Source organism: Podarcis liolepis (assembly GCF_965112155.1).
Source record: "Podarcis liolepis genome assembly, chromosome: 6".
In the NCBI taxonomy this organism is placed as follows: Eukaryota; Metazoa; Chordata; class Lepidosauria; order Squamata; family Lacertidae; genus Podarcis; species Podarcis liolepis.
In genome coordinates this window covers 87147624-87163519 of record NC_139559.1, presented here as the reverse complement: position 1 = coordinate 87163519, position 15896 = coordinate 87147624, and the positions used below count along the sequence as shown (strand labels likewise).

Sequence of the window (15896 nt, the reverse complement as noted above, 5' to 3'; positions counted from 1 at the left end):
TCTAAGAATGTGAAATATTTCCAAGGATTTTGGATACTGCAAACATCTCCTGTGTATGGCTCAGTGAAATGAGATCCACTTAAGCATAGTATGTCCTCTTTGATGCTTAAGTGATTTCAACAAGAAAAAGGTGGAAGTAAGCTACTGCATATATTTCAAGTGTTTTAGTTTACTGGGGAAATGTAGCTTGGTCTTTTAAAAATAAACTCAAATATTTATACCAATTATCATAACAATGTTAGACATGGCTTGGCTCCTACCTAGGGTTGCCATATTCCCAAAAGTGAAAATCCGGACAAAGTTGTTGACCTTTCCTTCCACCCCCCCCGGGGGGGGGCACCACCTCTCTCTTTACAGAATCATCAGTAGACCATATTTAAGCAGCAAAGGTGGACTAGCACATTTCGTGAGTGTTTGCTCAGAACTGTTTCCCTGGAGGTTCCACAGGCAGAGAAACGCCTTTCAGTTGAGCTGGAATGTGATGGCTAATGACTAAACTAGCAGTTAGTCTTAAAGTTAATGGGACTCTCTTTCTAAACCTGCTACCTACAGTAAGATTTCTGAATAAAGGGAAACATTTCAAATAAATTCTAGGAGAAGGTTTAAGTTCATTCCGCCATAAGCATAAATAATAATAAGCTATACCCAGGCAGTATCATTTGTTACACATCCCACTGAAATCAATGGAATCTACAACTCATAATGAAAGGCAAATTCAAAGTTTACATGCTGAAAATTACAGTATAATAAGGCTTGTGATGTAATATGATAATGTTTACTGATGTAACATAAGAAATTTAATAAATAAATAAAACTGCAAAAAAAAGAAAGGCAAATTCAATTCTCCAGTTGAATTATATGAATGAATAAAGCATTAAGAGATTTCATACGCTATTGATCTGTAGTCTTATCTATACTTCAACCAAGTGCCACAAAAGATTATACATGCTTCCAAATTGTGTAATAACATCCAACCATATTTAGGCATTGTGCCCAGGGAAGGTCACTTCGGTATTGCTAACACAGCGGTTTGGCTGTGCCAACAATATTTAGGAGAATATTGGGGTCCACAGTTTCCTGTACTATTAATATCCATGATCTAGTAACAAATTTCCATAGAAAGTTTTATCTGCTCAATATATTCTATCCATTCAGCGCCTTTTCACGTCCAGTACTGTACACAAATTCTTAAACAAACGCTGGAAATTTCTCATTTTCTGATGGTCACTAACTGATACCTAGTTGATGTTGGCAGTGTGCTAGGACCTTGTAGCTCTATGCAGGCCTCAGGTAACCTGAAAGCAGGGGGCTTTTCTCAACAGATGAATTTGTAAGTAGAAATGATAGGCTGTTTAACAAAATTCATAAGACTGTTTAACGAAAAAGTATATTAAGCAGTTTACATAAGAGAGTCTAAAATGTTTATTTTAAAAATCAATAAAATAATCAAACTTTAAAAATAAATAAATGTAATTTATTTATAACAAATATTTACATACTGCTATTTCCTTTTTTAAAAAATCAAAGCGGTTTATAACAATACATTTATTTATTTATTTTTAAAAATCAACTAGCTATTGCAGAAAGATGTGTCCTTAATTGCCTGCATAGGCCTGTGGAATAGAAAGGTTTTCAGCAGGCATTTACATTTTCAATAAAAAGTGCCTGCGGAACCTCTACTGAGGGCATCCTCAACCTTCGCCCCTCCAGATGTTTTGGACTACAGTTCCCATCATCCCTGCCCACTAGTCCTGCTAGCTAGGGATCATGGGAGTTGTAGGCCAAACATCAAATATTAGACATGCTTGGCTCCTACCTAGGGTTGCCATATTCCCAAAAATGAAAATCTGGAGGGCCGCAGGTTGGGGGCGCCCCCTCTACTGGGTCAATGACACCGCTCTGTTTTTTGTTGTTAGCACATGGACCTCACCAACTCTAGGAACAACCAATGACACTCCAGTAACAATGTAACAAGTCTGGGTAAGCTTGCTGAAATAAAAATGTTTTTAACAGGTGTAAAAAAAAACACAGTTCAGCAAAGGTGTCCACCTGCTATTAATAGCTGCAAAACCATAATAAGCTTCGCTGAAATAGCAGTTCTGAGTAGCCCAAATAGCTTCAGTGTTAAAAGGACATCAACAACATTGGAGTCCTTGTAACCATTAAGAACAGAGAAAGTAACTACTACATTAGGAATTTGTACCTCGAAGTAGCTGCTCTTGCTTGACAACAAGCCCCTGGTACTTTTTAAAGGTTTTTTCATATTCTTTTTTCAGGGTCTGATTATCAGGATCTTCATCAAGTGAACACTGGGAGTTAAGAATATGCTCAACACATCAGGAAAAAAAGAAAGAACAGAAACTCTTCAGTCATGAGTACAAGCAGTCTGATGCAATTCAAAGCTAGGATCTGACAACTTCCAGAAGTAAAGCAATCAGATTAAAGGTAAAGGTAAAGGGACCCCTGACCGTGACCGACTCTGGGCTTGCGGCGCTCATCTCGCTTTATTGGCCGAGGGAGCCGGCATGCAGCTTCCGGGTCATGTGGCCAGCATGACTAAGCCACTTCTGGCGAACCAGAGCAGCGCACGAAAACGCCGTATACCTTCCCGCCAGAGAGGTACCTATTTATCTACTTGCACTTTGACGTGCTTTCGAACTGCTAGGTTGGCTGGAGTAGGGACCGAGCAACGTCGCAGGGATTTGAACCGCCGACCTTCTGATGGGCAAGTCCTAGGCTCTGTGGTTTAACCCACAGCGCCACCCGTGTCCCAAAGCAATCAGATTAGTCTAAGGCAATTTGCTGTCTCATCCCTATAATGAACAGTGAGCTCATCCCATCGGTGTGCATCCTTATGCAGTCAAAATGACACGAACCAGTCTTAAAGAGAAGTAATACCTGGCCTGCAGAACTTTAGGGGAGGAACCCTAAGAGGGGACCCCAAAATACTCCAATGGAGACTGAGCATTCTTAGCGAACACACAGTAGTGACTGGATTTTTTAAGGGAAGGTGGTTGGAACTCTGAACAGGAGCACTAAATGCTACAATACTGTGTTGCAGTCCCACTTGTCTACTACAGATAACAAAGCTAAGGTGACGGCTAAGATAAAATTACAGAAAGGATATCAGCTTTCTTCTTCTTCGTGAGTTCTTCCTGCCACAGCTCATGCCTCTTCAATTCATGATCAATGATGTTCATGCAGAGAGCCCCAATCTTGTAGTGTGTGATAAGTCCATGAAACTGAGAAAAACTACATTATGAAAAATACCAATAAAAAAAATCAGAGCAGGGTGATTGGCTTTGAAACAAAACTTCTATTGCCAGTCTAACTCACACAAAAACAGATCAGTGATGTTGCAATGATAGAGAGGTTCTACTCTTTGCTTCAGCGTCCTCATTTAAAATATATATATTAAATTTTCAGAAAACATTCATATACATTATAAATTCTGTGACATACCTAGAGAAGCAGAAGAAAATATAAATGATATTAGTAGCAAGTTCTACACTTTGTTTCCAGTCCTCTCGTAGAACTCTGGCCAAAGCACCCAGTGCAGTTTCTAAAGAAGGGGGAGAGTATGATCAGTCTCAGCTGCGGATTACACTGCATCAGGAAGCAAACATTCTTGCCCCGTAAGACCATCTGAAACATGCACTTAGCCACAAAATATATCCTACCATGTTATCCCTCTAGTATCCCTCTAGAACTTGCTTTACAATATGCTATCTAGGCACACAAAAATGGCAAGCAAGTTTGCGTTAGTGCAGAAAGCAGGAATGGGAACCAACCTCTTAGCTTAGATTACTGCAAAGCGTTATACATTAAGGCTGCCTCTGAAGACAGCTCAGGAACTTCAGCGAGTGCAGAATTCAGCAGCCAGATTGCTCAACTGGGCAAGGTGCTTTGAGCCTATTGCACCGATCCTGGCCTGACTGCACTGGCTACCAATTAGTTTCTGGGCCCATTTCAAAGTGCTAGTTTTGACCTATAAAGCCTGAAATGGCTCAGGACCTCAAGGACCACCTCTCTCCATATGAACCTAGCTGCAACCTGAGATCATCCTCTGAGGCCCTTCTTCGTGTGCCTCCTCCAGAAGAGGTCTGGAGGGTGGCAACACAAGAACAGGGCCTTCTCTGCAGTGGCTCCCCATCTGGGGAATGCTCTCCCCAGGGAGGTTCGCATGGTGCTTTCATTATACACCTTTAGGTACCAGGTGAAGACGTTCCTCTTTAACCATGCCTTTGGCTGACTGACATCCAATGCCCCTTTAAATGTGTTGTGGAAGGGGGTATTACTGGGTTGTCTTTGTTCTTATGTATTTTGTGTAATTTTATGTTGTGAACTGTCCTGAGATCTATGAGTATTAGAGCGCAATACAAATTTAATAAATAATTTTTTAAAAAATTAAAAAGGATAAAGACAAAAAATAGAAAGGAGCAAAGATGGAGAGGTATAAAGACTAGGAGCCAGAAATCAAAGCAAAAGAAGCCAACACTAGAACAAGACAGTCAGTGTCTAAAGAGCTTCCACTTCAGCTTCTCACTGCTAGAAGTTAGAATTCTGTGTCTCAAGAGAACATAGTTTTGCAAACCAGTGGCTGAAATATTCCTGGTTCAAGTATCTGTGAGGCAGAGTGATGCATATGCATATTAAAAAATAAGTAATTAAGCTAAACCTAACAAACATGCATAAAGACTACTAAGTCTAACCAGGGCGGAGAGGGTGCAATGGCTGCTGAGTGATCCAGACTCTGTGACTTATAAGGTGTCTCTCTATGCCCTAGCACAGGAGTAGGCAACCTAAGGTCCGTGGGCCGGATGCGGCCCAATCGCCTTCTCAATCCAATACGTGGATGGTCTGGGAATCAGCATGTTTTTACATGAGTAGAATGTGTCCTTTTATTTAAAATGCATCTCTGGGTTATTTGTGGGGCATAGGAATTTGTTCATTCCCCCCCCCCAATATAGTTTGGCCCACCACATGGTCTGAGGAAAGGTGGATGGGCCCACAGCTGAAAAAGGTTGCTGACCCCTGCCCTAGCAGCTAGGAACAGTGCTTTTTTTGTTTAAAAATGTTTAGGGGTAGTCTCATTTTCCTACTCATATTGAAATACTGCCCCTCAATGAGGCCAGATTTAGATTTACAAAATGTTTAGGGGTATGTGTCCCCCTGCGTCCCCCCAGAAAAAAGCACTGACTAGGAAGAAAGAACAGGATGGGCTAGGGGTCAATTGCAAAGGGGACTCTGAGAACGAATTTGCACATTTTTTTTGAGAACTACCGTATTTTTCACCCCATAGGACGCACTTTTTCCCCTCCAAAAATGAAGGGGAAATGTGTGTGCGTCCTATGGGGCGAATGCAGGCTCTCGCTCTCCAGGCTTCGCGCAGATCTCCGCAAGCTGTGGGAGCCCGCGCCGGGCTCCCGCGGCTTGTGGAGAGTTGCCTGCATGCCAAAGGCTGGGTGCACTGAGCTCAGAGCTCCCAGGCTTCGCGCAGCTCTCCGCAAGGTGCGGGAGCCAGGCGCTGGGCTCCCACGGCTTGCGGAGACTTGCTTGCATGCCGAAGGCTGGGTGCGCTGAGCTCAGCGCTCGCAGGCTTCACGCAGCTCTCCGCAAGGCGCGGGAGCCCGGCGCTGGCTCCCACGGCTTGCGGAGAGTTGCCTGTTCTGGGGGCTGGGGTCGGGGGAAGCTCGGGCTTCCCCTGCCCCAGTCCCGTGCCTGGGGGAAAAATAATTCCCCCCCTTTATTTCCCCCCCCAAAAAAACTAGGTGTGCCTTATGGGATGGTGCGTCCTATAGGGTGAAAAATGCGGTACTTTTTATTCTGTGCAATAAGAAGTTTGGGTGGATTTGATCATTGTTTTACTGCATATGTAGCAACTGCTGTTCTTGTTTTCCTTCTTTGGATGATGCCAGGGCCTTTGGCTAGTACTTATCTGAAAAGCTTATCTGAAAATCTGACTACTAAGCCTGCTCCATTTACTGAGGAAAATTCCCATCAGAAACTGAAAGTTAGAAATAAGCCTAAAATTACCATTAAGCAGAAGTTCTTCCAGATTATCAGGATTTCTGGCCAGCTGCAGAATGAGTGCAGAGCCACGCACTTTATCAGGAATATCTTCATAAAGTAGTTCAATGTATTCGTCCATGTCATTGATATTGGCTACTTCATCAATCTGAAAATATCAAGTAGAGAAAAAGAAAAATACTGCAGACACTCCAGGAAACAAATTGCAAGTACTTAAATTCATTCCATATTTTTAATATAAGTACCCCCACTGCATTTAAAGGATAATTCATATAAGTAGCTAGTGAGGAATGAAATCTTGTATAAACAGGTTTGAAATGAGACACTACTACTACTACTACTACTACTAATTTTTTATTTATACCCCGCCCTCCCCAGCCAAGGCTGGGCTCAGGGCGGCTAACAAGCAATAATAAAAACAAGTTGAATGATTAAAACTTAAAACAAAATTAAAATACATTAAAGTATTGAAACATTAAAATATTAAAATGCCTCATTAAAATGCCTCATCGCAGGAGGAGAAGGAAAAGAAAAAAGAAAGAGAGGGAGGGAATCAAATTGGCTCCAAGCCAAAGGCCAGGTGGAACAAGTCTGTCTTACAGGCCCTGCGGAAATAAACCAGATCCTGCAGGGCCCTGGTCTCATGAGGCAGAGCGTTCCACCAGGCCGGAGCCAGTGTTGAAAAGGCCCTGGCTCTGGTTGAAGCTAATCTAACTTCCATAGGGCCCGGGACCACTAGGGTGTTGCTACTGAGATATAAGTATGAATGAAAACTTCAGGGGTGGGAAAAGATAGTCATTATGAACATGAATGTGCTATCCAAATTATTATTATTTTTTTTGTAAAGTGTCAGTTTCTGTATCATTAAACACAGTAGTTAAGCAGCATAAAAGTATATCAAATTCATCTAGAACAGATGAATTCGTTCCAAACAAGTCAATGAGATGACAGAAAAGTTTAACTATACAGTATTTAAAATCCTCTAACTTTAACAATGCCTACCTCCATCCCTTCAAAAGGTGGTGGATCTTTCGGCTTATTGGATTTTTCCTTCTTTTCTGTGGAAGGAAAACAGAGTCATAACAATAAAGGCTCCTTTAACATTCTCGCTTTATTTTAAACCGTCTCTTTTATGTTCAGCTCAAAAAAGGATCTGGAGGAGAACTGAAAAGTACTGAGTCAGTGGCACTCATACATGCCAAAAGCCTATGCTTGGGGAAGTTCCATTGAAATTCATAGTTTACTGATTTCTAGGTAGACGTATTTTGAGGTCAGGGTATCAGTCTAGTCCATTATCACAGATTACCACTTAGGTTACACACAAAAGAAAAGAGCACACAAACTGCTTCTCTGGGCACACCTAAGGGGACACTATCCCTCCTAGAAGCAGCTCATCGCAACCTAATAAATGACATTCCAGAGGAGCAGCTGCCATTAGAAAGGCAAAACCACTAGAACGCCTATATTATGCAAAACCAATTGAAATGAATGAATGATGAAGCCCCTTGGGGCGAAACAGGGGAATATCCAGGAATTCTTGTCTTGTCTGCCTGTGCCAGCATCTACCAGAGCCAGTTTCTTATGTCTACCAACCTTATCATCATCATTAGACACTTAGAAAACTATTCCATGTTACTCTCTGTCACATAGAAATGTACAAGAGAAGATGAAGAAATGAATATACTACGGGACTGACAAAATAGGAATTGCATTTTGACTTGGTGGTTAACTGAATAAGCTACATTTTAATACGTTATGTCACAATGTTGATTTTGACATTATGAGAAACTGTATTTAATTTTGAGAAGTCGTTTCTAGTAACTTTACAATTGTTATTATTTGCTATTAGAAAGGCAGCATGGTTGTAACCAGGATTTTTGTTAGTGGGGGCCATTGCTGAGCTTGAGAATCATGGGTAAAATACTCTGTAAATAGGACACTGCAGGGGGCTACAATTTAATGCAACCTTTTAGGATCCCAACCTTAAGGACTTTCCTTCTACCTTCCCTCTCCACACACCCCTCCCAAAAAAAACTGATCAGAGTTGAAAGCATCATGCGGCATCTCTCTCTATCTCACTAAATGCACATTTGGGAAAGAATTTTCAACAACAAAAATGCCAGCGATATTGCTTGATTAATGAAAAACGTATTCATATTTTAGTGTTCTTCTACTTGGCTAGCTATGTTTTCTCCATAAAGTTGTTTATCTGGTGGAAAGAGAGGCTGCCTTCACCACTGCTCTTCTTCCCTCAATAAACAGGTAAAAGTGAGAGGTGCCTACACCACAGACTGTTTCGAAGTCTGCATTTGATCTTGTTTTGCCCACCTTTTGCCGATGAGGTGTCCCTGCGGTTCTGCAGGTAATACAGCAACTGTTCTACCTCTGCTAGTTTGGAGGGGTGAATAAGCTTGCATTCCTCCACCACCTTCCGAGCCAGGGAAGAAATGTCTGTGTTTGCATTGAGACTCTTCAGTCGGATGCTGTAAAATATAATCCAAGATTTTTCACGCTTAGCTGATACAGATCTCATATACAGGTGGCTCCCCACTTACGTGGGGGTTGCATTCTGTGGGGAGCCCACTGCAGTCCCCCCCCAGCTGTTGAGCGGAGTAGCACAGCAGCAGCAAGAGCTCCCACATGCCATTTTGGAGCCCTTGGAGTCTTTTTTTCTGGACTTTTGGCTCATTGGTGTCCTCTTTGGGCTCAGGGGAGGGTCTCCTAGCGAGCCACAAGGACTTTCCAGCTCTCTCCCACCATTTTGGGTTAGAATATTATGCTTTTTTGTTTTTTCCTGAAATATTTGGCTTTTGAAAATCTTTTTGACACTTATTATTATTATTAAATTTGTCTACCGCCCTCCATGCGAAGATCACAGGGTGGTTCACAACATTAAAATACAAAATGAGAACACAAAATACAAAATACAAATGAACAAAAGCCAAACCAATAACGCGCCTCCCAATTTTTTATATATTAAGTAGTTGATATAGTTTACTATACGCTCAATCAAGTCTCAACTGATTTAGGTTATCCAAAATTTCCTGATTTAAACTTTTTGAAACTTTAAAAATGAAAAAAGCTAGACATCAAAGGTATTTTAACAAGAACTTCTGAATACTATAAACTTACATTTTTTGACACTCCTTTCGCTCTCCCAGCATAGGATCTCCCATCTCCCCCAGGATGGTAGCTTCCACTTCATAGTGAACAATAAGTGCCTTTTCTGATGGATGTACATCAATATTTCCCCCTTTTACCTTCCTGTTAAGTAAGAAAAATTATGTGTAGCAATTATGCTGGGTGATAAGAAAAACATATATTTGATACAATAAGTTCAACTTATATTTGACCCTCTTGACATTCAAAGGTCCTACCGCCCTCCTTAGGCGGTCTCCTGCTACTATTGTATTTCTTTAAAGACTGGTTTGCTATTGGTCTTTTATGTCTTAAGCAATATGCTCCTAAAGTCCTTTTTTTCTTTTTAGCATCTCTTATTGACTTGCTTGTATTTCTTTGGCCAAAGTATATGTTCCTTTTTTGTTCTCTTCATTTGGATAAGACTTATTGGCTTTGTCTCTCAGTACAAAGCCTTACTGTCATCTTTTGCTCCTGAAATGTGGGATACAACTAACTACTATTAAAACCATTTCTAATGAAAAAGCCATAAGGAAAAAGTCTGATCCTAGCACAAAAAGAATGACAGAGCCAATTACTGCTTCCCATCACCAAAACAAGCAGATTCTATTCACCTGAAAAGGGTGAGGAGAATTGTATTTTTTATTACCTACACAAAACTTTTAGTGCAAAATGTACTTTAGACTGTTTTGTTTATTCTTGGAATAGTCAGCTGAGGCAGTTACTACTATTCCTATTTTGACAAATGGAGAGCTAGCAAATGCAGATGTTTCTAGGAAAGCAGTATCTACCAGTACCAGGCCATACTTGCATCATTCATCATCCATGAGCTCCACTGACGTGCTCCAGTGTGTCATCTAGCCCAACACATTTCAGTTGCTACAACAGGCAGAAAAAGCACTGTGGTCCACCAAAACCATCAGCAATTTTCATGAGGGGTTGTTTGGGAACTACTGATAGAGGAGATGCTATTTCAAGCAGCTGTCTCAGAGTATACATGGATGACACTTCAGTTAGCAATCAGCACCTATTATTTGTCACAGTAACAGATGAGGAAATAAAGCTGAGCACACTACTTGGCCTTCCATCTACCAGGTGTACTATCAAGCCACAAGATCATAAAAATATATCAAGTACTGCTGGACCCAACAGTGACCTGAAAGAAGTCTCACAAACAGGGAATGAAGGTCACAGCCCTCCCATTGCTTGTTCCCCAGGAACTAACATTCAGAGACATGAATGTTAGCAGCCACTGAAAAGTGGCCTCACATTTAAAGCTTATTCTGCTAAGTATCACGCCTTAGAAAGATGCCCTTGCACTGTCTGCTTTCTTCTTGCCATGAAGCAGTGCGAAAGCTTCCAAAAGCACTTTCCTGTGGCATTGTCAAGCTCTCCCGCCTATGGCTCAGTGGAAGAGAATATGTGCCTTGTGACAAGTTGGTCCCCCCAGGTCCAATCCCCCCGCTGGCCAGTGTTCGAAATTAGCAAGGTGCCAGGCGCATTTTACACTTAGCTTTCGACCACTTGCGACCAAGTGAAGATGTCTGGGCACCAGGATGGCACTTGATCTCTCACCATCTGGAGCTGTATGCCTGGGGATCATTGGATCCGGACTCCTTCCACACACTAATACCCCATCCTGTAGAAGTCTTATCAGTTACTACCCAACTTTTTTAGAAGACATCTGTTTTTATATATGTGCTGGAAGCTGCCCAGAGTGGCTGGGGAAACCCAGCCAAATGGGCAGAGTATAAATAATAAAATTGTTATCTTTTATCTGCACAATCAGAATGAATTTCTGGAACCTAATTGCTTTTTCTGTGCAGCTTGAGCCCTGAGCAGGAGCAGTCAGCGTTAAAAAAAGAGAGCTCAGAATGGACTGTCACTGGATCAAGGGACTTTTCTTCGTTTTCAAGTTCTCAGTGTTCTTAACCCAGCTCAAGGTCGTCCTCAGAACCAGCCACATGTTGAACTGATAATCAATTGCGGTCAGCCCATTGTTTGGAAAATAAGACTTTAGAGTCGTCTTGCCCCCCAAATAGCAACCACACACTCTGTTTCGGAGACGGCAACCTTGGTTTTAAACAGCCATTTTTTGCACCTAGTTTTTACGCTGGGGCTGGCCTCTCCAGACAGGATTGGGAGAGATCCCTGCTTGAAACCCTGGATGTCCCTGAAGTACAAGTCCCATCATCTCTGATCACTTGCCATGCTGGCTAAACATGGACCACTCATAAACTCCAACTCCTCGTAAGATTCCATCAACGGTGTCTCTGAAAATTTTTACACATCTCTTGGGAAGACAGGCGAACTAATGCCAGTGTACTGGAAGAAGCAAAGATCACCAGTGTCGAAGCAATGATTCTTCAACATGTACTTTGTTGGATTGTTCACTTTGTTCGGATGCCTGATGATCATCTTCCAAAGCAACTACTCTATTCTGAACTTAAAAATGGAAAGCGTAATGTTGGTGGTCAACAGAAGAGGTTTAAAGACTCTCTCAAGGCAAATCTTTAAAAATGTAGTATAAACACTGACAACTGGGAAACACTAGCCTTTGAGCGCCCCAATTGGAGAACAGCCTTTACCAAAGGTGTCATGGGCTTTGAAGATGCTCGAACTCAGGATGAAAGGGAGAAACATGCTAAGAGGAAGGCACGCTTGGTGAGATCAACTCCCACCCAGAACCCTATCTCCTCAGTGTGGAAGGATGTGTGGATCCAGAACTGGCCTCCACAGTCACTTACAGACTCACTGTTAAACCATATTCCTGGAAGGCAATCTTAATCGGCTACTAGTGATCACCAAAGAAGAAGTTGGCTAAGGATGATGGGAGTTGCGTTCCATCCAACACTTCATGGGGGGGACCTGATTCGGAGCAAGATGAGCCAATGGTCTGACTCAACCTGAGGCAGCTTCCTCCATCCCATTAAGTTCTCTCCCCCACCTCAAGGACCCTCCCTTTCTCCCGCAACCCACCCTCACTTTCTTCCCCCCACCTCAAGGACCCACATCTTCTCCCCAAACCAACCCCAACTTCTGCTCCCACCCCAAGGACCCTCCTCACCTTCTCCCCAAACCCACCACAACTTCTCACCCCACCCCACCCCACGGACCCTCACTTTCTCCCCCACCCCACCCACACCTTCTCGCCCACAACACCCTCACCTTCTCCCCCAACCCACCCTCACCTTCTCCTCCCACCACACCCCAAGGACCCTCCTCACCTTCTCCCCAAACCCACAACTTCTCCCCCCATCCCACCCCACGGACCCTCACTTTCTCCCCCACCCTCACCTTCTCCCCCAACCCACCCTCACCTTCTCCCCAAACCCACCACCAACTTCTCCCCCCAGCCCACCCTCACCTTCTCCCCAAACCCACCGCCATCTTCTCTCCCCTCCCCCAGCCTGGCTTTTTCTCCACCTCCCACCATCTCCCGCCCCACAGCCCCCCTACCCCAAACCTCTCCGTGACCCCCTCACCGGCGCCCCTCCCGCCCCCGCCCAACTCGTTGACTTCTGAGGGGGGGGTGAGGGGAGAGAAGGGGAGGATGCTCGGCCGGGGGGGGTCGTTTCGCTGCCGCTCCCTAACCACCAGGCCCTGAGGCGCTCTACCTCTTGAGGTACCGGGCGTCCTCCCCCTGCATGGCGGCGGCCGCGGTGCTGAAGCGCGAGGGGGGCTGCGAGGGGCGCCCGTCGCCGGCGGACATCGGGGGGCAGAGGGGGCGGGGAAGGCGCCGTTGCCAGGGAGACGGAGAGAGCGAGGGATGGAGAGGCGGCAGGCGGAGGCTGAGGGCAGTGAGGCGCAGGCGCAGGTGCGGCCTCCGAACTGCGCAGGCGCGCGCGGCGTCACGAGGGGGCGGGGCGAAGGGCTCTGAGGCGGTTGAGCTCTGTCAGTTTTGGAATATGTTCCTATATGTGTCTCTGTGTGAGAGAGAGTTTTAATTCAGTTAATACTTCGTTGTTGCTTTTTAAAAAATGTTGGGGTCTCTATTCCTCTGTGTTTTTAACTTTTCTTGTTGAGTCTCTCAACGGGGGGTGGGGGGAGGCGGGGTACCTATCAATCAATCAATCAATCAATCAATACTAATAATAATGTCTATTATTTGATTATTGATGTAAACCCCCAAAATGTATTTTCTATAATTAAATTTTTACCTCTGTCTTCAGTACATTTTTTTTATTGCTATGGCTGGTGGCTGATGCAAATAAAGATATTTTTGATTCTAATAATAATATATATTTTTTAAAATGTTGGGGTTTCTATTCTTCTTTGTGTTTAACTTTTCTTGTTTTAGTCTGTAAGCCGCCCTGGGTCCCTGTCGTGGGGAGGGGGAGACGGGGTATCAATCAATCAATATTAATAATATCTATTATTTGATTATTGATGTAAACCGCCAGAATATATTTTTTATAGATAAATTTTTACTTCTATCTTCAATGCATTTTATTTTATAGCTATGGCTGGTGGCTGATGCAAATAAATATATTTTTGATTCTAATAATAATATATATATTTTTAATGTTGGGGTTTCTATTCATCTGTGTTTTTAACTTTTCTTGTTTTTAGTCTGTAAGCTGCCCTGAGTCCCTGTTGTGGGGGTGGCGTGGAAGACGGGGTATCAATCAATCAATATTAATAATATCTATTATTTGATTATTGAGATAAACCCTCAAAATGTATTTTCTATAGTTAAATTTTTACCTCTATCTTCTTGTTTTTAATCTGTAAGCTGTCCTGAGTCCATGTCGTGGGGGTGGGGGGAAGATGGGGTATAAGTAAATCAAGAATAATAATATTAATAACAGAGGAAATTTTCCAGGGGGGGATGTGTAGGCTGGTGTCCTAAAAATATATACCGTATTTTTTGCACCATAACACTCACTTTTTTCCTCCTAGAAAGTAAGAGGAAATGTCTGTGCGTGTTATGGAGGAAATGCCTACGGGTGGCTTGCCTACGGATTTCCTCCTCTAAAAACTATGTGCGAGTTATGGTCGGGTGCGTGTTATAGAGCGAAAAATACGGTATATACTGAAAAGCTTAGAAAACATTCAGTTAACAACTTTGGGCAGGGCGGTCTCCCAAAGCTCAACAATGTTTTGGACGAGCTTTGAAAACACTCAATTTTAACAACTTTTGAAGGCAGTCTGCCAAAAATGCTCAACAACGTTTTGGACGAAGCTCAACTATTTGGGGGGGGGGCATCTCCCCAAAAGCAATTTTTTGGGGGAAGCCACAAAAATCTTGCCTACGCCCATGCTGGGATGTTGTTTCCAGGTGTTAGAAGTAACCACAAAATATCCTCCGTGCAAAACGAGGCTTCTTTTCTCAGATTTGATCGTGTGGGGTTAAGTCTCGCTGTGTTAATATAATTGCGGAGTTGGAAGAGACCCTGAGGGTCATCTAGTCCAACCCCCCGGAATCTCAACTAAAGCATCCCTGACAGATGGCCACCCAACCTCTACTTAAATATCTCAAAGGAAGGAGAGTCCACCACCTCCCATGGGAATCCGTTCCACTGCCGAACAGCTATTGCTGTCAAAAAGTTCTTCCTGGTGTTTAGTTGGAATATCCCTTCTTGCAATTTGAAGCTATTGGTTCAGGTCCTTCCCTCTGGAGAAGGAGAAAATAAGCTTGCTTCCTGTGAAAGTTCCATGTGATAGCAAATGGCTATCATAGCTTTCAGTCTAATCTTTAATTTGGGATTCGGATGTACTGTACAGCTCTGATGCTTAGCAGACAGAGGAGTAAAGGATTACTGGAAGGACTTTGGTAAGTAATGCTGATAAGTTACGGTGGTGACCTTCTAGTGAGCAATCCCACTACCAATTCTAATGAAATATTTCCATTTACAGACTGGAAAACTGAAACAGCAGTCATATCCATGCCAGTAATGGTCCATATGAGTTCGTATATGCAAAAAGACAAAAGTAAGCAATGTGGAAACAAGTTTTCATTATCTGGAATATTCTGGGAATGGCTCCCTAGATATTAAACTGATCTCCATAAAGATGGGTGGGCCATTAAAAAAAAAAAATCCATTACGTATCTCACTGCTAGTCAATGGAGTATTACAGATACTTGTATGACAAGAACGATTTTTTAAATGGGACCTCTTTCTGTGTGAAGTTATAAAATGCATGGCATTAGAATTCAACTCAGAATTTATCTGCATTGCAGGTGATGGGAGAGTTTCCAAGTTTAATACAAGATAAGACCTGAACCTTACTTTGTGTCTGTAGTGTTTGTTTAATTTGCTTTAACTGATAGTCTTTAATTTAATACAGAAGTCAACCTACAAATGGTTGTTGGTAAAAATGAATATAAAAGGGATCTCTGCCCATAAAATGGAATTCCTAGTCAGGCAGTCCTACCTAGTAATGATGCTGAAAAATGGGTCCAAGGCTTCCTGCTGTCCAGGTACCTCGCCCATCATGATGGACTGGGATGTTCTTTTGGCATGTGACTGAATTGATACTTTAAAGGCAGCTTTGGTGAAAAGGGCATTGGTGTTGCTGAGACCCAGCATCTTAGTGACCTGTGAACTGTGACATCACTATGATAACTCCAGACTTACTTGCTAGTAAGAAAAGGAAAGCCACAGTGGTCATTAACTTGTGCTCTTTGTCTTTCTGGGGTTTTGTTTTTCTCTAAACATTTTTTGTCCTAAAAATAACATTTATTCATTTTTACAAATTTTGGTCCTTTTTTTGAGCCAAATTTG

The 15896-nt window shown here is 42.8% G+C and overlaps 1 protein-coding gene across 2 annotated transcripts in view; it reads right to left on the bottom strand.

Moving 5' to 3' along the window:
- The window catches only part of KIFAP3 (kinesin associated protein 3), a 68429-nt gene extending 52744 nt beyond the window's left edge, over positions 1–15685 (bottom strand). Inside the window, exons 1-8 of one of the 2 annotated variants that reach the window (XM_083506769.1) lie at positions 15547–15685; positions 9163–9294; positions 8359–8513; positions 7033–7088; positions 6037–6178; positions 3463–3562; positions 3128–3252; positions 2204–2302 (exon numbers count right to left, since the gene is read on the bottom strand). In XM_083506769.1, coding sequence (XP_083362895.1) covers positions 2204–2302; positions 3128–3252; positions 3463–3562; positions 6037–6178; positions 7033–7088; positions 8359–8513; positions 9163–9294; positions 15547–15608 — 871 coding nt within the window. In that variant the 5' untranslated portion in view covers positions 15609–15685. Of the gene's footprint in view, positions 1–2203; positions 2303–3127; positions 3253–3462; positions 3563–6036; positions 6179–7032; positions 7089–8358; positions 8514–9162; positions 9295–12785; positions 12996–15546 lie in introns of those variants that run through there. The other variant, XM_083506768.1, reaches the window with a different exon arrangement.
- Positions 15686–15896: the final 211 nt, after the last annotated feature.